The 25,283-nt window shown below is 40.1% G+C and overlaps 1 protein-coding gene across 3 annotated transcripts; it reads right to left on the reverse strand.

Moving 5' to 3' along the window:
- Nucleotides 1–127: 127 nt before the first annotated feature.
- TPH1 (tryptophan hydroxylase 1) lies at nt 128–25,149 on the reverse strand. 3 transcript variants are annotated; one of them, XM_045825377.1, is made up of 11 exons: nt 25,140–25,149; nt 18,669–18,805; nt 14,173–14,356; nt 11,836–11,936; nt 10,602–10,669; nt 10,254–10,450; nt 8,009–8,144; nt 7,140–7,266; nt 5,384–5,479; nt 4,496–4,629; nt 128–2,988 (listed from the first exon to the last, which is right to left on the reverse strand). In XM_045825377.1, exons 2-11 carry the CDS (start codon nt 18,783–18,785, stop codon nt 2,814–2,816), a joined length of 1,335 nt encoding a protein of 444 aa, XP_045681333.1. In that variant the 5' UTR covers nt 18,786–18,805; nt 25,140–25,149; the 3' UTR covers nt 128–2,813. The 3 variants fall into 3 exon arrangements, with proteins under 3 accessions (XP_045681333.1, XP_045681336.1, XP_045681335.1); XM_045825380.1 differs by lacking the exon at nt 25,140–25,149 and adding an exon at nt 23,179–23,206; XM_045825379.1 differs by lacking the exon at nt 25,140–25,149 and adding an exon at nt 21,493–21,570.
- Between the last annotated feature and the right edge of the window lie 134 nt (nt 25,150–25,283).

Genomic DNA, 25,283 nt, shown 5'->3' on the forward strand with positions numbered 1-25,283 from the left:
TATCATATATTCAGAGGCTTTTAAAGAAGTACAAAGATGTGATAGGTTTCTTAAACTAATACAATTGAGAATATATTTTAATCAGTTTGTAACATGTTTGACAGAAAATAAGCGATTTCTGAGAATATGAAGTTTGCATTCATTTATTATCCAGTTGAATAACAAATTTGCAAATTATAAATGCATGTCACATCATAAAACAAAGACTGGACTGAAATAGACCACAATATCTTTATATATTTCCTAGAAATTAATATATGAACTCTATTTTATGTTCTTTCAACCACAAGCAACACAGCGAGAGAAAAGAAGAATTATGAACCAAACTTTTGGTTCAGTTTACTTCTAGATGCTTTGAAGATATATATTTTGAATGCATGAAAATTCTAAGACTTGCAGGAATCCTGACTTATCAAATATCAAATACAGAGATTAGAAGAACTGAAATCAATCCTTAAATATTTCCATTATTCTGAAGTTGTTAATTATAATGGTTGTGCCTTTAGATATTGATTTTAGTGTGCTTTAGAGTGATTTTAAATACCATCATTTAAAATTCAGAATTCAATAACTATAAGTCTTCACCATGATCAAAGCCATGTGATAATAACCAGATACAGGATGCACAATTTGCTAGCGTTTGCTGTTAATCAATATCTTATGACACATTTCCTTGCAACCAAATACGCTAACTATAAACTAGCTAATGAATATTTTAAATGATTTTAGATTAGCTGACTTAACATCTTTTTACTATCAAAACTATATTTAACAGTTAATTGGCTATTAAAATGTATAAGTAATGTAAAAACATGAAATAGCATGAATTACCTTTCCTAATTCTATTTCCTAATATAACATAAAATGAAAGGAATTTTAAAGAAGATTTTTACAATTTCTTTTGAGGTCTAATAGGATTAAAAGATCAAGTGACCTGTTGAAATAAAACATGTTAAATGATATTTAATTTGACTATTAATGTGAAATATAAGGACAGTTTCTTGGAAATGGAAAACTGGCTGAAAATATGACCCATCATATACCATCAGTAAAGAGATCCCTGGGAGAAGGAGCTGATGGGACATAACATTCAGGTTATTCTGAGTTTTGCTTCGATCCTGTGGAGTCTGAGACATTGGGCAGGGCTGCCGCACTGCACAATGCTGTTACACTCTGTAAACGGTGCCACAGAACGTTGTACAGCGCTGGCCTGATTGATGGGACACCTAGACGGAAATATCCAGCAGACAGCTGGAATTCAGAGGCAAAACTTCAAGAACGACATCAGGGTTAGGACTGCAAATATGAAAATCATACAAAATAAGAACTGAAGTTAGGGACTTAAATGCTGTTTCCCATGAAGAGAGAACAGAGAGAGGAGAGGGCCAACGATAGACACTTGAGGAAAGCCTTCCTTTGGGGAAGGGAGGGGAGAAAAGGCGCAAATTAAAAAGACACAGCATGTATTTGGGAGCCCAGCTTCGTCTGTTTATACAACAGCAGGCCTACTCCCTGCCCTACACCACGCACGCCACACAAAAGCCCGCCCTTGCACTGTTGCCGCATCAGTCCCAAAGTGCTCTTCCCGACCTTTCTTACATTCCATTTCCTCCAGGTGGCCCCACCCTCTACCCTCACAGCTTACCTTCCTATTCATGGTCTCACCTGAGACCTTACACATAAAGTGCCTGGCACTGCTTCTCCAACTTTAACTTTGTGCTGCTCTCGTCTGACTCCGCTGGAACGCTCCCTTTGACAGCACAGCCTCCTGCTAACCTGAGGACGATCCATCACAATACCTAGGGCCCATGTCTGAGTACAGGGCTTTGCGAGTGGTACCCCCACCAAGTTCCCGTGGCTGCACGAGTAGACCAGATAATCTAAAATAAAATCAGTGTCATGCAAAGCCAGAAAAAAGTTTTAAGGAGGATTGTCACTTGGGAAGGGGCTGCCAAGTGCCTACAAAATGAAGTCCCATAATCTTAGTCTGGTCCTAACTGACCTTGCCGGACTTAGCTACTCCTCTTTCCCCACAAGACACTACACTTGAAGCCAGATTGCTTGCTCTCTACCAGGTAAGCTTCATGCACAAGGTCCTCTCTCATTTCGTTCATGCTAGCAGCTGGTCTCCTATTAAATTTAGGTGTGTGGGTGTGATCGAGCTTGGCACAAATTCATTGATAAGTAAGCTGGTTTAGGAATAAGAGGATTTAGGTAACAACATGAACCAGCTCCATAATACCTCTGAAAGTATCTTACATAATCATAACGGTTATTTTACTCAAGAAAGATAGCAAAAAATAGAATCCGACTGGGACTAGATATATCCATCGGGACAAATAACTTCTCTATTAAAAAAATAGGTAGTCAGTGAATTTCATGGTATATCAATCATATTTCACTAAAACTGTTACAAAAAAAAAACAGGTGGTGGCTAGAGTCTTCAGGTACACATTTTCAAAGATTAATGGGCCACTAAGAAATGGGAGTAGATATAAAGGACACATGGACAAAACCAAGCGGGGTGGGGTGGGGGGGCATGGAAGCAAGGGAGAGAGGTGGGTTGGGTTTGTCTGGGGTTGGAGGGGAGTGTTAGGGGAAAAGGCAGGCAACTGTAATTGAACAACAATAAAATAATTTTTAAAAAAAGATAATCTAGATAATATACTGAAAAAAAGAAGTGGGAGTAGAAAACATTGTTTGGCTGCTACCCCCCACCCCCGCCCATGACCAAGTCTTCAAGAAAAGCAAGAGTTGGCCCCCAGGCCTCTGCACAGATGCTCAGATGCTCTCAGGATTAGGACGGGACACAGTCAGATGCTCAGCGGCCGGCTGACGTTAGCAAGGGCGCCACTGACGACATCGAGGTCATGCCGCAGCTCATTCATGGCATTGGTGATGCTCTCCGTGTCTTTCAAGATCTGAATACTCCGTGTGTATGGATTATACTTCACTCCAAATGGGCGCTTAATCGTTTTGGTAAATTCTCTATTTAAGAAAACAAATAAAAGGCCATCAATTTCTGGAGGGAAAACGGTGAAAACTAACAGCAAACCTATTTCACACACGAGACAAAAGACAAATCTAGGTGTTCGTGTCGCCAGTCCGACCTGCTTCCCTGCACTGCGTGTGCAGAGGCGCCCTGGAGCCCCACACAGGTAGAAAACCTCAAGTCGTCATAGATACATCTACCCCTGCGTTACTAGGGAAAGATCCCGTGGATGGCTTTATTAACAGTTTATTACTTTATGCATCTCTTAACTACAGAATGGAGACTGAGAACAGTAGCTGTATCGGTAGAGAATGACAACACTGGCCACATATCATAGTCACAGACCCCTCCATTGTGATGTGTGTAAGCACAGTGTGCGCGCATGCGCGCGCATGCACACACCAAAATAGGCTGAGAACGGTACTGCCTCCTGCACGTGTACATTCTTTCTGCTTAGAATGTTTGCCTCTGGCCTTCTCTAAAATAACCTAAATTCTACCCTTTCTTCAAGCATGAAAGTTCCACCTTCTTTATCAAGCCAAAATTTGAACCTCTCATTGGGTACTCCCAAGAACAATCATGTTCAGGACCCTAGGGATAACTGCAGCTCAGGACAAATACACATGAGCAGGGGATGAAATACAGGTTGAATCCACCTGGTCGACCTGCAGGAGCCCCCATCTCTAGTTGTGTAAAGGTGCCACATGTGTTAGGGGAAGCCCTGCTGCTATTGTTATTTGGTTCTGTGAGTGGCTTAAACCCCCAACTAAAAGAAACTCCCTGGAAGACAAGGCCCATGTCTTCAACCCCAGTCTGTCTCCACCATCACAATATGATCTCATGACCCCTTCCACCAAATATTTTGTTGATTCTGCCTCCAACCTTTTATCTTAGTTCAGGCTTTCATTTTCACTTGAAGTATTGTAAGAATCTAAGTAGTTGCTCTGCCTGCAATATCCACCTTTCTTAACAACGCACTTAGCTAATTAATAGTTGAAACATAGCTTTGGCTTCATCCCACATTTTTTATATTTTCTTACCTCCTTACCTTTTTTATACTGTCCCTTAGCTTACAACTTAGCATATCTAAATCCTATCTGTCCTTCGTGTCCTTTCTGAAAGGCCATTAGTTTTCCCTGTTCCCCCCGCTGAAATGAATCGCTCCTGAAAAAAATGCAAACAAGGTTTCATCTGTATTTCCACGAAGGCTTTCTATGTTGTTGTATAGTCATTTGTGTAAAGTTTATCTTTCCTATGACATTGTAAACTCTCTGATTAGAAGAAATGGGAAGAAACCGATTTCTTGGTGTATTTGACTCATAATTTACAACTCTCATTTAAACAATGTACTCTGGATATTTGTTGTGAAAGGGAGAGATGTTACAAGAAGAAGGCACCTAGTAGGCTTCTAATTATCCGGTTGCTTACTTCTGTCAGTTGTTTACCATTATTGGACCTATGTTTTGCAGAGGAAAATTAAGTCATGGGGAAGATATACTCTACCTCATCTTCTCCTTTGCATCTTCAAAGCTCTCAGATACAAAGTAGACATCCTGAAAAGTTGTGATGAGACATTCCTGTTTGCAGGTAATCTTGGGGTCAAAGGGCTTTACATTGGCATGTCCTGAAAGTGCATGCTAGAAGACAAAGAGTTAGTGAATCTAAGAATACTATCTATTTCCACATACCACATTTTACACACAATTGCTAGAAACAGCACACCTCTGAATTTGCACCACTAATGCAACGGCCCCGACCTACAAGTCCATGCTAATTTCCTACAGCTTTATTTACCCCACACTATTATCCAGCAAAACAAGTGGCTTGTCTCTCTCTATAAGTGCCTTGAGATCATCTCTACTGTTCTAAAACTCTTCTCCATGTAGGAGGCACAGAAAGATCTTTACATGTTTTTGCATTATGGCACCTACTTTCTACCTGTATTAGTTACTCATATGCATAACCCATACCCACCACCAGGTGGCAGGCCCCTTCAGAACAAGACAGTGCCTTGGATTTGTGCCATACACATCCATCACTCAACAAGCCTAAATTTATTCCCTTACTAGCTAAATAGTAAATCTCAAAAGAACTCCCTAAAAATTACAGGAGTTATTGCTAGCACAGAAAAAAATGGTGAGGAGACAACAGCAAGACTTTGTAAGCAAAAGCTTTAAAATAGTTTTTTTTAAATTTTAAAGATAAACACACACACACACATATATAAATATCAGAATATTTGGGCAACAGAGAAAACTCTATCTTAAACCATGTTTACTGTCACCCTAAGTACTTTCCATGGTAAGCCCTTGTCCAAATCTGCAAACTATTTTAGATCATATACGTGATATTAAGTGAATACGGTGACGTGCAAAGGTGTGCAACTCTTACTCTGAGTTCACTGATAGAAGACAGCAAGCCAGCACCGAAGACTCTCAGCTGCCCATCTTCTTTGCACAGCCCGAACTCCACAGTGAAAAAGTAGCACTGCAAAAGGACATGCGTGTTACTTTCGTATCCTGAGTGACTCGGTTTAAAACAAGTTACAACTCTTTGCCCCTGACCCAAAGTATCCTGGAGTAAAGTCCAAGACCCCCAAACTCGCTCACAAGTATTTATGCAATCTGGCCTCATTCTAAAGCTACACTTCCCAAACTTTGTTCCCAGGGCCCTCACATACTCTTCAAAATCACTGAGGACCTCCAACCTGTGTTGTTGTGGGTTATAGTTAGCTATACTTACCATATGAAAAATTAAAACTGAGAAAATATTTAAATGTTTACTAAATAATTGTAAAATACGGTAAACCATTTTATGGTAACATAAACAACACTTTAGTGAAAAATAACAACATGGCATAAAACAAAAAAGTAATAAACTAGCACTGTTTTACATTATTGCAAATCTTTTTAATGTCTGGATAGATATTATTTAATGTGTGACTGGAAAACAAATAGATTCTCATATCTGCCTCTGTATTTAACCTGTAGCAATATGTTGTTTTGGTTAAAATATATTCATATATATTCATTTGTTTATTATCTATATGCCACATTAGAATTAGGCTCTATGAAGACAAAAATTTTATCCATTTTTTTCCATGTCACATTCCCTATGCTGAGAACAGTACCTGTCACTTAACAAGTTATCAATTAATAAAAGTAATAATAATGGCTAACATGTATGATTAAAGTATATGAAGAAAATTCAGCCTCACACAGATAAGTAGTTGGAAGAGGTTGAATATTGTAATAGTCTTTTCGGATAACTGTGGATGTTTTTATCTGACGTTACATCAAAACTCAAAAGGTCGTAGTTTCTTAAAGTTCAGCTGCATTGTGGAATCTGAAACCACATCAGTGAACTCTGTCTGTTACATTAAAATCCACTTTGCTCTTTGAATGGATCTGTTACCTACATATGGTTTTGAAAGGGCCTCAGGGACCGCAAACCACAATCTGGGAAGCACTGTCTAACCGCCGAGCCTGTTGCACACGGCTTCCCCCACCCTCGCACTCTCTGCCCCCGCTTCCTGTCGTTTCCCCAGACACACGGAGCACCCCCTTGTCTTCCCTCCTGTGCCCTCACCCCTCGAGGCTCTTCCTTCCTTTCTTGGCACCTGAAAATCTTACTCATCTTCCCCGAGCTAGTTCAGATGTTCCTCTTCCATGAAACCTTCCCCAAGCAGCTCCCTGCACACCTCGAGCGCTCTGTCTGCACTTCCTGCTGCCTTCATCTCATCCTAACATAACTGTTTTCTAAAGTAGCGTCAAGGTTCCCAGAAGCAGGGACCAGGTCCTCCCCATCTTTGTGTTTGCAACATGATGATGTCTTGTACCTAGTACTCAAAAATATTGTTAGCACCATTTGGGGGGCACCTGTCATTTTTACTGGAAAGAGAAGATACATCAACTATTAACATTATTGTACTTTAGTGTTTCCCTGTCTTTTTAAGCTCATGTCTTCTTTTAATAAACCTTAAATTTCTACATCCTCCTTTAATGCTATATAAGTGATTTACATTAAGTATGAGCCAAGACATATTTTCTAGTGGTCATCTTGAATATGCACTTTTAAACTATGCAGATGCCCACACCCCACCCCAGTTAAGAATTACTGATCTATACAGTTATTTCCAGATTTATACCGTTGCCAGTTTTTGAACAGCCTCCTCTGACGCTCCAAGGGATGCCAGGCCAATTTCTTGGGAGAATTGTGCAAAACTAGGTTCAGCCAAAAGGGGAACGTGGCCTAAGAGTTCATGGCAGGTATCGCTGAAAAAGAGGTACAGGCCTGTCACACTGTGATGCTTAACATCAGCACCTGAATCAGCCATTCCATCAAGTTAAAATCTGATCTTACTTTTATGGAAATTGATCAAGTGGTATTACTTTGGAAAAGGATCACAAAGGACACTAACTAAATAAAGAAACAATTTTGGTTCCAAACCCTGGCCACTCACAAACCCGCACATATAAGGACCTGCAGATGCTCACAGACACACCCCTCCCCCCAAATCAGGTCTCTGCTCCACTGCTGCCTTCCCTGAACGTCTTTTCCAAATAGCAATAACACACACACACACACACACACACACACACACACACACACACACCTCCTTCTTTCCCTGCTTTATGTTTCTCCATGGCACTAGTCACCAGCTAAATATATATCTGTGTTTGCTTATTATATGTACTCCCCACACTGGAACAGAAGCTCTATGAAAGCAGGAATTTTTGTCTGATTTTTTTCAGTGTTTATACATTCATTCGTCCTCTATGCTTAGAATAGCACCTGTCCCCTAACAGGTTGAATAATAATAATAATAATAATAATAATAAACAATAATGGCTAACTTATAGAGAGCATGAAGCATGTATTATATGCCAGGGGCCATTTTAAATGTTTTACATGTGCTAATATATTTAATTTTCACAAAAATCTCATGAGGTGGGTTCTATATTACAAACAGGTATTGAATCAATCAATCAATCAATCAATCAATGAAGTACTTACGGCTCTGGAGTATAGAGGGGATCTGAACTGTGCCGCACATACTGTGTGCAGTGGAAAACTCGAAAGGCTAAACCTGATAAGAAATCCCTTGGTGATAAGTAACCAGCCACAGGACGGATAGAAAAACCCGTGCGTTCTAAAAGCAAGGGAGAAAACACACAGTAAACCTTCACCAGAACGGACCACACACTACAGCATTTTAATCCTGCCAGTAGCACAGAATTACACATTGAGAGAGGACATGAAAACTAAAATGTATCCTAGGTATACTAGGGGGAAGTAATAATGATTAAGCACTTACTATGGCCAGGCAATGAATTACACCTTTTACATACCACATCTCCTGTCACATTTACTGTATGAGTGAGTTTCTCCTCCTTGTAACAACTGTAAAACTGAGGATCAGAGACTCCATAATGTGCCCGAGGCTACACCGTGGAGAGTACAGGCAGGATGAGAACCCAGGTCTCCTTATTCTACACCTTGTTGTCTCCCTGAAGAGTTTAGAATATCCCCTGGACAGAACCTACTACTTTAGATTAGATCCATTTTCAAATCTATGCCATTATTTAGCCAGTACTACCTCTTATAAAGCAGGTTCTTTATTTCATCTACATTGGATGGGGGTCTACCATAACCCCAACAGCCAAGACGCCACGTCCACGGTACCAGTGCCTCCAGTAGGCAGCCAGCGCCCCCATTTCACCCTTCATTTCAAACCCTCACACTCCTGTGTTCTTGTTACACCTGATTGCTCTGTACTCAGATTCTCCCACTTGGACAGACAGACTTCATGGTCCGAATGAACCTTCCACAGTGACGGAAACATTCTAAATTGAGGCCACTCAATAGGGTAGCCACTAGCTGTGACTATTGCACTTGAAATGGGACTAGTGTGACTGCAGAACCAACATTTTGAATTCAATCCATTTTAATTATTTAAACAATCACAGGTATCTGGCGGCTACCCTATTTGACAGGGCAGGGAGCCTCTCACAATGGATATTTTGTTTGAAACGTCATTGAATTTTGTTTTCTCTCTTTGACACTTTCCTTTGAAATGCCTTCAGTGCCATGCTCTGCAGCCAGCACAAGCCTCGGACCCCAAGTGAACAGCTCTCAGTTTCATGTCTGTAACAAAAATATTTGCTCCAAATCTCACCCAAGTTTGATTGATGACAGCTTCGCTAGCACATGCTCGTCTATCTTGTGAGGTCGTGCACATTGGTTCTCTGTCATCTGTAATCACTGAGTTTTTTTTAAATCTAGTGTTTGTAGAACCACTTACATGAGTTTATCCCATGTAAAAACAATATGTCCTTTCCTGCTTAGTTCTTCCTTTGTGTATAGAGGTATGAGAATTATGGAGTTGAATAAATATGCAGATTTCTATAACAATCTACATTAAAAATTCAAAGATAGTAATTTCAGACCATGATGGAAATCAACTAAACTCACTTTGAGTCAAAGACTTAATTTTTCTTTTTTCCCCAAGTTCCTAATCCCCTGAGATCAAAGGAGGTATTTCTTTTTCTTAGCTATTGGAAACCCTAGAGATCACTGATCATTTTATTTCCTATACAAGCTAGAAAAAAAAAATAAGAAGGCCTGGACAAAGCAAGAATGAAGATCTAAAAAAAACCAAAACTCTCCTCACCCTTTATTTATGCCTCTACTAGTACATCTTCTTCTGTGGGAAGAAGAATCCTAATGTGGAAAGGGGCTTCAGCTCAGGTACTCCAGTCTTCCCCCAGGAGCCGGAACCTCCCCTACCGCATCCCTGACGAGCAGGTGTGGAGCTTCCGCATCGGCGCCTCCTTGGATGGGGCACTAGCCACCTCGTGAGCCTGTTCCATTTCCATTTTGAGCCAAAAGCTTGCAGTTTCTACTCAACAGTCCTTTACTGTAGGACCACAGAGTAATCCCTCTATTATGTTAGATGACCTTCAAATAGTTAAATAAAGCTATGATGTCTTTTAAATCTCCAGGGTAAACACCTAAGAGTCTTTTAGAGTTTGTTCATATGATACATTTTCCAATCTCCTTATAATTCTGCTCACTTTCTTCTACATTTGTCCTGATTATGACTGTCCCTCTTCAAATGTGATGCCCAATACAGAATCCAAAACTCCAGGACAGGGTACCAGATCTCCCTGTCGCTGGACTTTATTCCTCTGTTAAAAACTCTGTCCTGATCCACACAAAGTTTAACATTCCCCTTACAAAAAATTAACTAGCTTAATACCTTTTAAAAAGTTTGAAACATCTTCCAACTGTGGGATGTTGTCTTCCCGATAGCCACAATACTTAGAAAGCAAAGGTAAGTTTTTGAGATACTCTCTGCAGGCATGGGTTGGGTAAAGTTTGTTCAGCTCTCTGAACACGGTCCCCCAGGTCTTAATCTCCTCTTCAGTGAACGCAACCTTAGGGATGGGGTCTCCACTAGCAAGACAAAGGGAGGAAGTTACTCGAATTAGCATTCAATAAACAATGCCATTTCTCTTATTCTCTATTTACTAAATGAGCATAATTTACTCTCTGTATTGATTTTACTATTTTGAAGGTGGATACGTTATTTTTATAACACACTTACTGTTTATAGTTCATAGCCAAGTCTGCAAAATACTTCCGTCTTTCACGGTAGACATTGTCTTTGAAGCCCTGATAATTAAAGAAAAGGTTTTTAATATTCACACTAAAATGTATTTGACAAGTGATATTTGGGAAACATCTTTATTATATTAAAGAGCTACATAATTGTTATTTTGACCAAGCATTGTTTAGAAATTTATGATCATTTTTATTTTAATGTTTATGTTTTATAATAGCTTTATAATATACTGGCTACAAAGACACAAGATAGTATAGATACCAAGATACAAAAATACTATAATGCCTTCAAAAATAAAATGGTTTGAATAATAAAAGCCCTGTCCTAGTTAAATACAGGCCCTTTGCCCTACAGGCCTGTAGGGTAAGATTTTTTTCTTAACCACTCAACTGATCTCTTCAGCTGGAAGTATTGGCTCCCTTGTGTATATCTTACAGCAATTCTTTCATGCCACTTCGTACACTTTCCACATTTTAATCTTGATTGTGTTTATTTGTATTCGGGCTTTATCTTTTCAACTGGACTGCAAGCTTCCCTGGCAGGTATAGCAACTTGTAAATTCCAACCGTTCCTCAATAAGATATCACAGAAGGCACAGATGGATTGTCTGGGGCTGTCTACGGCAGTGTGCAGTCACTCTCACAGCGCTAAGAGAAGCTAGATTAAAGCCCTGGTCTATGCGACTTCACACTGCACTGTCTTCCCTCCTCCCCTCTCAGGGTGCTAGAGCTCCATAAGCAATCCTAATACCCTGGCCTCACGAAATACTCCAACTCACGCCCATACTATATCCCATATGGTTCCCCAAGGTTCACCTCATAGTTCATCAACAGCTTAATAACCCAATTAGGGTGGGCAGCATGGGTAATAAGACTTATTCATCCTACTTTTACTCCCTTTTCCAATAACCCACACCCAATTTAATAAAAACTGACAGCAGATACTGTCCTTATTTTAGTATAACTCTTAGAATAGCTCTTAATAACAGGAATGTCAGGCATTGAACAGACTCTTTGGACCCAGTGAAGTTAGTTTCCTTCAGGCAGTGAGTCTCAATTCTACCAACATGGAGGTCTACTAAACTTCCTGAAGTGCAAATTAAAACAAGATCTTCTTTAGTCTAGAATAAGCACTTTCTCCAAATATGAGAAAGTTAGCCTTAATTTTTTGTTCGCTGTGAATTATGTTCATGAAAATATTCATTAAAAATACTTACAGGGTGGTCTGCATCCAGTTCAGAGCCGTACATCAGAACCCTGTTGGCACAGTGGTCCAGGTCAGAGATCTTCTTCGGGAACCAAGGGACCGTTTCCGTCCCTGCAAACACAGAACCCACTAACAGCTGGAGAGACAGCCTCAAACAAGGCAGTAAAGAAGAAGAAATTAAGGAAGTCATAAATGCACTTAGAGGAGATTTTTAATTTCAGCTTGTACATTGAGGTAAAATTTATACAAGTAAACTTTTCTATTTCTAATAAGTAAATATTATGAAAATTTTTTAGCTTAAAATGTATAAACCTTGATTTCTTAAGTGTCGGAGAAATGTTATACTTTGTTAATAGACCAAAAGTTCAAAAAAATATTTTTAAGATACATATTTAATACCCTAAAAAAGAATCGGGATGTACAGAACAAGGTGCAAATTTAGTAAGAAATTTGAATGTTTATTTTTGTTGATGAAAAGGATCTTACGGGTCATTCATGGCTTTTCCACTTCCATCTTCTCACCATCCCCCAGAAGACATCCAATCCCTCATAGGACTCTGGGTTTTGCACAAGCTGTTCTTCTGCCCAAAACCTCTACCCCACTCCCACTTTCTCCTCCACCCATCCTTCTGTTTTCCTGAGAGTGCCCTTCCCTTCCCTCAAGGCTCAGATCAAAGGAGCCTTCCCTGACCCTGGAGCTAATTCCCTGTCATCCAGGTTCCCTGAACACCGTTTCTAATTTTCTAAAAGCTTTCTCTGTGTGTTTTCATAGAATGTAGCTGTAACATGTGTCTTACGGGAAAAAATGGGACCAACTCTAGGGTAGGGACTATATATTTTTGTATCCCCATTTCTCAGTAGAAATATTTGACATAAGTTGGTATTCCCTAAATATCAACTGAACCACTTAGCCTCTATAAAACCCTTAACTTTATAGATAAGATCATCAAAGTCCAGAAAGGTAATTTACCAAGTTACTTCCTCCCTAATGGAAGAGAGAGCACTAGAACTTAAACCTCCTCACTTCAGTCTAACGCCCTTTCAAACAGGCCAGGAAGTGATACTCAAGGGACTTAACAACAAATCCAACAGGGCCACCAATCGCGTCACTGGAAATAGACACAGGCAGAGTCCTAGGCTCCTGCCTGGCGGGTGTTAACCCCACCGCTGTTTGTGGCAGGCAGGGGCCCCTGGGGTGGGTCTAGGACACATGGGCTTCAGGCCTGGTGGGAAGCGCTCACAGGACTCAGGGAAGCGGCTGCCTGCCAGCCAAAGATGAAAGTGTATCAATATATTCATAATTTATACAGCCATACAGATACATAATAGGTGGATATTGGCCCTGGTTACACCCCAAATATTGTGGCATCATCTAAAGGGATTATTTTAAATTGAGCACCATCTACAAAATGTGGCTGAATTATCTATTTGTCTTTTGCCCCAAGTAAACTACTGGATCTTTTTTTTTCCACAAAGGAAGATTTTAGCCTATGTCTTTGCTATCTGAAGCCTTAGAAGACTTCACTGCTTTTTCACCTGCTCTTGGAGGAGGTGGATAGAGAGGAATGTTGTATGTAGTGTAGTTCACATCAGGGCTGCCAGCAACTGTCAACATCCTCAGCAAATTGAGGATCCACTACCTGCTGGAGCCAGGCCCTGTGGGAGTTACTGAGTGCTCAGGGATTGTGACTTGGAGGTTTGGGAAATCCAGAAATGCTTGATGATTTGGAACCTGAGATAACAATAGATTTCTAACTCTTCTGAATTCTTTTATATACTCAAGGTTTCCCTTTCACCTTTCTCACACTTGATAAAATGTTGCCCTCTAATTTTTACTGAGAATTTCGAGAAATTCTATTTTGTGTTCCCTTTCCTAACAGACTGTAAGCAATTTGAAGAAACAGTGCTTTATTTTTACATCCTATGTCTTTGCTATCCTTCTTTGCTATTCTTTGCTATCCTATGTCTTTTTCATCCTTCAAGATAAAGATAAGATTGGGCAGGGATTGAGTGAAAAGATTAAGGGATTAAGAAGTACAAATTGGTAGTCACAAAATAGTCGCAGGGATGTAAAGTACAGCATAGGGAATACAGCCAATAATATTGTAATAACTCTGTATCATGTCAGGTGGGTGCTGGAAATATCGGGGGACACTTTTAAAGTATGTGATTGTCTAACCACTATGCTGTACACATGAAACTAATACCAAGTAATACTTATTGTCAACTTTAATTGAAGCATAAGCGTTTTTAAAAAGAAAATAAATAAAATACACAATTCTAAAAAAAAGATGAGACACACATTACACACTCTTCTAAGCACGTTATCTTTACTTTTCAAACTTACCATCCTCCTTCGCAGTAAAATGATCAGAGGGATTCACAGACAGAACGTTAGTGTGAGACTTCAACAGATGGAAAATATCATTCAGTTGTTCTCTGTTGATATCACAGTCAACAAAAATCTCAAACTCCGAGCTTCTTCTCTTTGATTCTCGGGACTCGATATGTAGCAGGTTCACGCGCTTCTCCTGTGCAAAGCAGAGGGTGACACTTCTGTATGACTGCCTCAGATGGTGACAGTCTCTGAGCAGATGACTTTCATTACCACCGAAAATCAATTTCATACTTGTCATAATGGCCAGAAGGAGAAAAGGATGTTTTTAGTGCTGCCAATAGCCAAGAAAATCCCCCTAAATATTAGGTACTATTTTTGTTTGTATTTTTTTCCATTACCATTTATCCCCCTTATACGCTCTTCCACCTCCATGCATCCCATCCCACCACCACAGCCCCCTCCATCACCACACTGTTGTCCAGGTACATGAGTCCTTGTTCTTTCTTGCTCAATCCCTCCCCACTGCAATCCCCTCTCCCTGTTATTTTTTTAAGACTTTATTTATTTACTTTTAGAGAAGGGAAGAGAGGGAGAGAAACATCAATGTGTGAGAGACACATCAATTGATCACCTCTGGTACACGTGCCTTGCCTGGGACCCCAGGACCAAACCCACAACCTGGGCACATGCCCTGACCGAGAGTCAACCTGGCGACCTTTTGCTTTGTGGGACAACTCCCAACTAAGCCACACCAGTCAGGGCAATATTAGACACTATTCCAGAAAGTTTTAAAAATTCATCACACCCTCCAGAAACTAATAGCATAACACCCATCGGAAGTTTCCCAGATTGCCATAATTGATTGGCCTTCAAATGAAAATACCAAGTCTCCTAGATAAGAAAAATTTTTTGAAAATTCTTACCAATGAAACCTAGTTTTCAAAAAGTGATGCTACTGTTAGTTTTTTAGAAAAGTTTCCTTTGCTAATGCATCCAATAAATTAGGGGAACAGCTTGAATACAGAGTATTTAATACCTCAAATCTCCTAAGCAATGAGGTAACCAGCTAAGCCAGATTGCTGCTTCTGGTCTCTTCCTGCTCACCTGGGCTGTGGGCGCCCAATGTGTAAACCTGTAGGAGGGGGTTTTCTCTTACGGATGTGAGTAGCTGAGGAAAAGCACTGGTGTCGGGATTATGAAACATACTAACCAGTCACCCAACAGTTTCTCATCTAAAACATGAGAAGATTGGAGTAGGTGATCTCCAATATTAACCACTTCGATCTAAATTAACATAGTGAACCTGTATGTAGCCAGGTAAGGGCGGAGGAGCACCCCATGAAGGGTAAGACATAGAATGAGTTTATAACCCAGTTTTCTAACACACAAAGGACGAAGAGAAAACACAAGTGGTGAGTGTTCAGGTGCCAAACATGTTTGGCAAACCGAAAAAGCATCAGGGGTTAGAGAGAGCAGAAGCCCCATGAGCAGAGAGGAGCTGATGTGAGTCTTACAGCAGAGACAGAACCGGAAGGTCCCGGGGAAGAAGGACGGCTCCCAACAGGACAGCTGTACGAGCGAAGGCAGGGATGCAGTGAGGACTATCAGCAGATATGAACCAAAAAGAAAGAGTGTCGGGCACACTGGGAAACTGAAAAGGGCGGGGCTTATCCTGGGACGTGAGATTTACTGCAGAATCTACAGGAGAAAGCCAGTTACATATTATACTGGCACTGGTTAGGAGTGAAGAAGAGTTTTATTAAATGTATTTCTTATGGGATTTTACAGTAAGAATATATTCTCCAATACTTTCTGAAGGACAACTTGAGTAAATATAAAGCTAAACTATGTTTCCTGAAAAAAAAGATATTAATTCTTCCTAAATTAATCTATAAATTTAATGCTATCCAAATCAACACCTTGATGGAGTTTGGTGAGGGAGTGAAACTAAAAGATTTCAAAGTCCATCTGGAAGAAAAATTAAGGCAAGAAGACCTCGGAAAATACAGATGAAGCAGGATTAGTGGGACATTCCCGATCAGATGTGTCAGGTACAGACACAGGCACAGAGAGGTTTGCGGTTTTTCCCACAGACACGCATCGGGCACGTGTCAGAGCTGGGGCTCAAACCCAGGCTGTCCAGCTCCTGAACATTGTGTCCCAATTCTGTTTTACAGGAAATGAAGAATCAGGGTAATGGATAGTATGGATCTTCTTTGGACAAGATTTACATTATCTTAATAATGAAAACACTGAAGACCGGCAAAGCCAAAAACTGGGACATGCCACATTGGGAAGATGGAGAGAAGGGGAGTTGAGGGTGCCACTGAAAAGGAGGTTGTGTCAAGAAAGGGGAATCTTTACTTCCAGGGTAGGAAATGGATAGTAACTACGACTGAAAAAAAAGTCAAGAAATAGCAGCAGAGTAAGCAGATTATTTATAAATATGAATTATGAAAGTAAAGACTAGAAAATACAGTTGAAAGAGTTGAAACTGATTACCCCCTGAAGGCTGAGGATTAGTAAAATGGGTGGATTCACACCCAGAACACTACGAAGAAGTTAGATGAACACATAGTAGCATAGACAGATCCTAAACACAGTGTTGAGTGAAAGAAAAAGTGTATTATATAATAACATTATATAAATTACCAACACATACACTAAAGTGTTGCTAATAGTTTAGACTATACACACATAGTCTAAAGCACACATTAAAATAATTCAATGTACATATCAAACAGAGTAGTAGCTGTCCATCAGAAGAGAGAAATGAGGAGTGAATGGAACAATGACATAAACCAGGAGGCTGTGTAAATCAAACCAGATAGCGTACCTGTGATTTAACGAGAAAGATTAACTCAAGCCCCTGCACCTAAGGCTAACAAAAATTTAAGTGCAACTGAGGGATGCAGAGAGAGGAAGCAGGAGACTGCTATTTTCTTACAAGCTCTATAGTGTGAGCTGACTTTTCAAACCACACACAAGTATTCTTTGACAGAAAATAAAATTAAAAAGAAAGCTGAAAGAAACAATATGAATATATCATTTAAAGGCCGAGAGTAATCAATTGGCTAGCTTAAAATAATGATATAATTATCAAATCTGGGGAGGAGTAGGAGGGAGAAAGGAGGGAGGAGCTATCAGTATCACTTACAACAGAGAGCAAATTAATATGAAAAGTTGAGAACTCAGAGATATGAGAGCACACTATTTATATTTTATAAACTCATCACCAAAAGAGCAATTAAGAGGTTGCCTCCGGGGAGGGGACTGAAGATAGAATGTGTAGGGTAGGAAAAATGATGCTTTTCACACTCTTCTAGATTATCTGTCTGTATTTTAAATTTTTAATTATTTGAAATGTTATTTCAAATGTCTGCATAATAGTATGTCATGTAGATCTAAACTTCACTTTTCAAAATAACTAACATTTACTGATAAGGTACTTTGAACTATCCTAAGCACTTACATATATTAACTCTATAATTTTCACAATAACCTATGAGATAGGCAGGGTTCTCGTTGTATCTCAAAGAGACATTAGTTTGCCCACGGTCACCCAGCTAGTTCGTGGCAAAGCAAGGATTTGAGCTCCCAGAGCTACAAGCTTAACCCCAAAGATATTTGAGTAGCACAATTAGCCTGTCCCCTACCTTAGGACAAGTAGTTTGTTTATAATATTTAGTTCTTATAAATAAATCCTTGTGTCCTGAAGCCCTTAAATTAAGTTCAGCCCCCCAGTTCAATGCTATTACAGTACCTGGCACTTTGCTTTCAGGTCCCTTTACACACATGTAATTATTTGCTTCCTATAATTATTTGCTGGTGTCTGTGTGTCCACCACACTGCACACGCTGGCAGGGCAGGCCCTGGGTCTCCTTTGCTCGGGTCTGCACCCTTAGTATCTAGGAGGGCGCCTGGCACATACTAAGTACTCAATAAATACTTAGGGTCTGACACACTGATCTCTGCTTCCATCAGATAGATTTATAGAAGTGGAATAAGTGAGTCAAAAAGTGTACACATTTTAAGGCCCATAATATATATTACCAGATTGATTCCCCACAGCACATCCATTTGCCCTCACACCAAAGGTGTATTTAAGTGCCAAGTGCACTGAAGCTTTGCCAATGGGGAACGATATAATTATAAAAATGATTGCTATTTTGCTATATAGAAATATCATTAATTATATTATTAATACATCATTAGATGTCATTAAAATGTTAATATTTTCTAGTTAAAATAAAATTAAAATTTGCTTCTCCAAAATCTATTAAGACTTTCTTCCCCTTTTACTTTATTAGTTATTTGTATCTCCTCTTCTGTAAACTGTTTTTATCTCTCGCCCATTTGTTAGAATGAAGCAATAATTTAGAAATTTAAGTGCTTAAGAAATTTCTGTAGCCTATCTTTGAAGAATTTACAGTATTCTATACTTTAAATACAATTTTAGAGACTCGTTTTAGGAAGTTTGATGTAGCAGTACAGAGAGGACGTACCTGGAAGATTTTCAGTGCTTTCAGAAGTCCTCCAACTTCATTCTTTAAGGAAAAAATCAGAGTTGCTCTTCCTCTTTCTAAAGCATGGTCTTTGTTTTCCTTGTTGTCTTCAATCATGGTGACTTTGGTGTACTTCTCTAAAAATAAAGTAAGGAAGAAATATAAGGAAAGTTCTAAAAAGTACAGTGTAGACAACATTTTATAATTTTTGAAACTGAGACATTTGATAACACTAACCAAGCTTTAGTTTCCTCATCTATAAAACATGGATATGCTTATATGCTTTGCAAGACTATAATGAGGCCAGCCTTGGCTGGTGTGGCTCAGTGGATTGAGCACTGGTCTGAGAGCCAAAGTGTTGCTGGTTTGATTCCCAGGCACATGCCTGGGTTGTGGGCCAGGTCCCCAGTAGGGGGCACGTGAGGGGCAACCACACATTGATGTTTCTCTCCCTCTCTTTCTCCATCCCTTCCCCTCTACAAATAAATAAAATCTTTAAAAAAAAAAGCAAGACTATAATGAGACCGAGATAAGATAAAACATTGCCAGACATAGTGCCTAGAATGTAATAAGTATACAATACATGTTAGTAGTTTCCTTTTTTTCCCTGAATCCTTCTTTCAGAGCATGCCTGAAGCTTCTTGCAGTCTTCCTGACTTGTAGCCTGAACTGGGCGCCCCCCTTTTAAGAAAGCCTACCTGCTCTCCTCCCTAGAGTTTTAGCTCTTTGTTATACTGGGTCTTGAATGGCTTCCCCAAATGTTTTGTTCACACAAGCCTGTCTTCTAACAAGGCAGCAAGCTCCCTCAGAACAGGGAAAAAGAACTTTTATTTCTTTTATAAATTCATGAGCCTGGGCAGCTGTGGACACATTCAGACTGGAAGGATAACCCCTAGCTGATAGAATTCTGATTCTGTATTAGTATCTCCTTTCCTCTCTGCCTATGGAATCCTTTAGGCCATGGGCCCTGAAGCCTTTTCAATATTGGCCTACAAGAGCTATATGATTATAAATCCCAGTGGTGGGTGTGTGTGTGTGTGTGTGTGTGTAGGGGGAGGTGAAGCTACTGTGGGAGATAGAAATAGGACACAATAACTTTGGATTGGTGGCCTTCAATTGAGAAATATACATTTCAGAAATAAGATTTGGATTAATAAATGGAAACAGCATATTTAGGATGTTTTCTGATTAGTTTTCATCTGGTTATTAGTCCTTCCTAATTACCCAGTTCCATATTGTAGTTTTAGTGGAATTTATCTTCAACAACCTAAATGGATGCAGCTGGTTCCACTGCCCCACACCGGCTCTCACTCATGGATCCAAGCCCACGGCACAACTGCTCAGAGCGGGTGCAGGGGTGACGGTGTGGGCTTGAAGCCAGATGCACTGTGTCCAGTGCTCCAGCCCACACTCCACCTGTTCATGGAAGCCTCCCCTGTCTTCCCCAAGTCACCTCCCCTTAATGCAGACTGTCATTGCCTCATTCATATATAACAGTTATATATGAATAACCATTCATATATAACAGTGGCAAGTGCAGTAGCTCTGCTTCAGTGACTATTTGGTTATGTGTGCCTTTCCAACTAGACCGTGAGCTCCATCGGGGGCAGAGAATGTGTATGTTTTCACTCACCATTGTATCTCCAGCACCCAGCACTGTCTCTGCACCTAATAGGCACTGGGTAGATGTCATTCAATTAATAAAGGAGTAAAAGATTTCTCAAAGACAAGGCCCCCACTTCAGGGAACTGAAAGTCTGGTACAGAGAGAGTGACAATGCAGAGAGGTAAGTGATGGCAGTGAATAGATTATTCTGGTAAATGTTCAGAGATGTTTTACTGAAGGTGCGTTTGAAATGGATCTTAAAGAAAAAGGGGGGAAGGAGTAGGTGAGAAGGTTAAAGAAAAAGATGAGGACATGACCAACCAATACAGAGCACTGAGGAATCATTTAGGCAAGTGGGTGAATCCTTTGAGAGGCTGTGTGCAGGTGGGTAATGCAGGGGAGTTTGGATTTGATCTTCAGTGCCCATCCAATACCCATCTATGGGCCATGGCCTGTCTTATTGGAGGCCAAAGTCCTGGATTTGAAATGCTTTTCTACAGGATGATGCAAAATGAGGGGCTTTATGCATTTCTGTCTTTCTGACCAGAAAGCTCTTGGATGTTGTCTTTTCTTCCATAAAGCTTTTTTCTTAACACATACACACTGTATAACATTTTGGGGCCCCTTATAAAAGGCAGCCCCAAGAGACTCCTCTGGTTTGGCAGAGGGTATAAAGTACCAAGTATGGCTTTCAATCAGAGGGTCATAAACTACAGTCTGCTACTAAGCTTGCCAATGAGATACAATTTTCTGTTCCAGAATTCAGTCTTTATGATTCTTTTGGAACTTTGTTTAACAAATATTTATCAGGTATGTACTAAGTTGAAGGACTCCTGCATGTAAGTTCAGAGCATGGAGATAAGAAAGAAAGAAACTCCCCACTCTGTGATGATGGCAGGTTCCATCCATTCTTGGGGATCCAATGGGTGGGGAAGGGAACTGGCATTTGTCAGATGTCTATAAATATCAGGCACTAATATTATCCCATCTGATTCTCATAAAATCTTAGTAGAAGGGGATAGGAATTATACCCATTTTATAAATGAGAAAACTGAAACCTAGAGAAATTAATCTGTCCAGTCACACAGCTAGAGAATGTGAGAACACATATGTAAAACTGTGTCTTTCAACATGTGAACATTAACATATGGATCCGATATCACCAGGATTACCCTAAACATGTTCAGATACACAGAAGGTAGAACAAAACTCAAGATACCTAGCTGAAAGCTGTCTTCTCAGAAGATGAACTGGGTATCTACTTTGGCATCTTATTTCTGATAGTGTAAGGGTATATCTGGAACATGAAATCAGACATAGCTAATCACTGGTCTGGTGTTTATCAGTATCACCTTGGGCAAGCTGCTTAACTTTCTAACACTCAAAGTTAATTGTGTCACTGGGTTCTTCACACCCCAAACCATCTCTGGGTCAATGCTTTAAAACCAAACACCCAGTTAAATGTAATAATAATGTGGATTTTTCTGTGATTCAAATCATTACTAATGGTAAAATAAATGACATTTCAATTCAAATGCATTCATGTGTATAAAGCACCATAGTGAGCATCAGGGCAGTAGAGACTAAAACCAAAGAAGACGATTTGCCTCCAAGGAATCCACAGACTTGTTATGAGGGAGAGGAAGGAGGGGAGACAGACTGTCCAATAAGTACGAATAATTAGAAGAGAATGGGACCCTGAGATCCCAGCTATGATATCTCGGAAAAGCACTCCTAATCTCCCAATTCCTCACCCCGTGACCAATATCCCATGAGATTCTAAAGATGATTGGAGATGCCTTCTGGCCCATCCATAAGTCTCTGATCAGAAAGGATTTATGGATGAGAAGCAAGAGAGCCACATAGAGATTTTCAGCTAAAACAGAATTGATCGTTTCTTAATGTACACTTAGGTGTACACAGGAAATTCTGAATTGGTGCTCTGAAGCTAAAAATTCAGGGGCGGTCTTGGATAGGCATTCTCAAAATGTTTTTAGAGATGTGAAAACCTTTGGAAACATTTCTTCTCTAAATACTATTCGAAGATCATGGACTTTTTTTCCACACAGAGGATGGGTGACTTTTCCTACAGCATGCAGATGCAAACAATAACAGAGATGTCAAATAATAGAGCAAATTGCTAGTAATAAGTCTATCTACAAATCCAGCTAGGAAAGCTATAACCTCTATGTGCATTAATTTCTTTATTTGCAAAATTGAAAGGAGGACAATTAGCACCAATCTAAAGGTTATAAAAAGGATTGAATATATACAAAACATATAAAACCCTTAGAACAGTGGCTGACCTACACTAAGTACTCAATTTATATTAGCGCTAATAATGGGACATATAAATCCAAAATTTAACAGTCTTCAAAAAAGAGAAAATGTTAGTGAAATGTAGTGAAATTGACATTTTAAACAAGTCTGGCTAAGACTTTGTCTTACCCTTGGTCTATCTCTTATAGCAGCAAGCACATGGAAAGGCTGTTTTATAAAATGTAAGTATTCTTTGTCTTAAGGTGATTTTCAGATTCATTGGTTTATTTATTATGAATCCCCTAAAGTGTATGAAATTCCAATCTCAAGTTAATGATTTACCAGTTCTTTTGTGAACAAACAGATGAAGACCCCAAAGCACAATCACTGAGTCAGCAGAGTCACCAAGTCCCCCCGACATTGTCACCATGACATGCTAAAGGAAGAGGTTCTGCAAATATAAGCTTACACTATTTTCATGGTGTAAGTGAAGTTTCACAATGGAAAGCAAGGACCAGAGAACAATGAAAGGATTTTTGCCAGTCATCGATAACAATGATAGAGTTTCAGAGCTACATCCTTCAAAGATCTCTCAGACCTTAGAGTGCAACTCTTCATATAGCACTATCTAAAGATTTTCTCTTACATTTCAAAGCCGTCCCATCAGCTCCCCTGGCAGGAGCCAAGATAAGAACGTACTAACACTCATGGCTGGTCTAAGTCCATTCCTTTGGGATTCATATTCTCTCTCCTTTCCTTGGTTCTGGAATGAATCTAGGTTTGCCACCAGCATCTCCCTAAGGGATGGGGGCAGAGAAGGGTGAAGGATACATTAATTGAATACTTCTGATGTGTAAGGCATTTTATATTGAGATTCGGAAACATTCCTATCCCCCTTGTTTTAGTCAATATAAACATGAAGTGCTCAAAAGTAGAATTCTCACCTCTCTCCCACCTCCAAGATAAGATTATAGAGCTTTGATCTTTACTAAAATTTGGCTATAACATTGCCTGGTTGACAGAGCTTATGAAGCATCTGTTCTTTTTTCCTTTATTTAACTACTCCCAACCCCTTCAGAACCTCTACATTTTCCCGTGCCACATTTTTCCTTCCCCACTTCAACCTACCTGCCTACTCCTACTCCTTCAGGGGTAAAATCCACAGGACTAGTCTGCAAAGATTAAAGTCTATTGCGTGTCCATGGGTCACACCTGTTCAACCCATGTATCATCAAGAAGTATATATTTTCTTTTTAAAGCAACACTTCAACAGGCCAATACCAACTTGTATTTCCTCATTTTCTGTGAGAGGTGAGGAGTCCCTCTCCGACTACGTTTCTGGGTCTGGCTAGAGGTGCACTGGTGTGCGGGACATGCCCTTGGGAATGAGGAAGACAAACCAAAAAAGAGGGCAGAAGCTCAACAGTTCTTTGGTAGAGCTGTCAACATGCATACATTGACTAACTTTACTCTCCCCTTAGTTAAATCAGCACCAAGTGTAATTTAGAATTATCTGATCCAGGAAGCACAAATAACTACCAAATTAAAGTATTTTGAAAGCATGGATGCTGTTTGAAGGCAGAACCAGAAGCTGTGGGGAAGACTGGTCTAGAAGGAGAGAATTCTCCAGAGAATCTTGATTTTCTTTTCTAAAGTGGGGAAGGAAAAGAGGGTGAAAGTGAAGATGAAACAAGAGAAAACACTGCCCCTGAAAAACAGTAATGCTGGAAATAAAGGCACTGGCAAAGAAAACAGAAATAGAAGACACATCCCTACTTGAAGATAAGCTAATATGATGATAATGCACACACAAATGAACTCCAGTGGTAAAGTTCACAGACCACAGGTCACAGCTTCTCAAAAACATTTGTAGCTGCTTTAAGCTGTGCTCATATCTACCTTTAAACCAAATCAGTGAATTTCACCTTTCTTTGAGAATTAGTACACAGGCACAAACTTTAATGGGTCAGAAAGTTCAACTGTAGTCTTTTTTCCCCAAGACAACTTGAGTCAGAGAGTTCATTTTAAACCTCTGATGACCAAATATCATAGGCAAGGTTAAGTTTACCTGGACTATGCCTCTTTGTCAGTTGTATAACCTTGTACCCAAGCTCTTAGTCCTGTGTCGGGGTAAAAATGAGATGCTATGGGTAGGTGAGATGCTAAGAGGTTTTTCATCTGAGGCTCCCTTTCCTTTGGGAGGGTTTCATTTATGAGAGGAGAAGGAAAAATGGAGGTTGCATTTTAACAGGGAGAAAGGGAAGGAATGATGATCTGTTTCTGCTAACATAGAGGAGTTACGCAGAATTGGGTTCATTCTGAACCTGTTTCCCCATATGTAAAATGCAAGAGTTATCTACTTGACAGAGAGGTGAGTGTGAAGAGCCTGTTTCTGGCACACAAAAGAGACCCTCAAAAATGGTCTTCTCCTCCAAATGGAATAGGAGGAAAGAAGAGTGCCCATTAGGGTAAAACTCCCACTTCCCAGACCCAGTTCTCCATGGGTATTTACCTCCCAGGAGGGTCATCTCGCTTCTGACCCACGCTGCGCCCCCAAATTCGCGACGATGGTCCCTTGTCCCGAAAGGATGGGGTCACCCTACTCACCTGTGGCGCTGCTAGCGGTGAGCGGGATTAGCCCGCGGGTGGCACTAGCCCGCCTTTTATAGAAGCGGACATCGGAGCGGACCAATGGGCGCCGGAGGCAGCCGGGAAGTGGCCAATAAGAAGGGAGTTCTCCTGCGGGAGGCA

This window comes from Phyllostomus hastatus, unplaced genomic scaffold, assembly GCF_019186645.2.
Source record: "Phyllostomus hastatus isolate PE091 unplaced genomic scaffold, TTU_PhHast_1.1 phas_scaffold_585, whole genome shotgun sequence".
Classification (NCBI taxonomy): domain Eukaryota; kingdom Metazoa; phylum Chordata; class Mammalia; order Chiroptera; family Phyllostomidae; genus Phyllostomus; species Phyllostomus hastatus.

Excerpts from the sequence above, each read along its gene's own strand:
- TPH1 (XM_045825377.1), bottom strand. The coding sequence starts at position 18,785 with ATGATTGAAGACAACAAGGAAAACAAAGACCATGCTTTAGAAAGAGGA. Across the intron at positions 5,480-7,139 it reads CTGTTCAAAAACTGGCAACG|TGCTACTTTTTCACTGTGGA; the intron begins GTATAAATCTGG and ends GTCCTTTTGCAG. Across the intron at positions 4,630-5,383 it reads CTTCTATCAGTGAACTCAGA|CATGCACTTTCAGGACATGC; the intron begins GTAAGAGTTGCA and ends TTTGTCTTCTAG.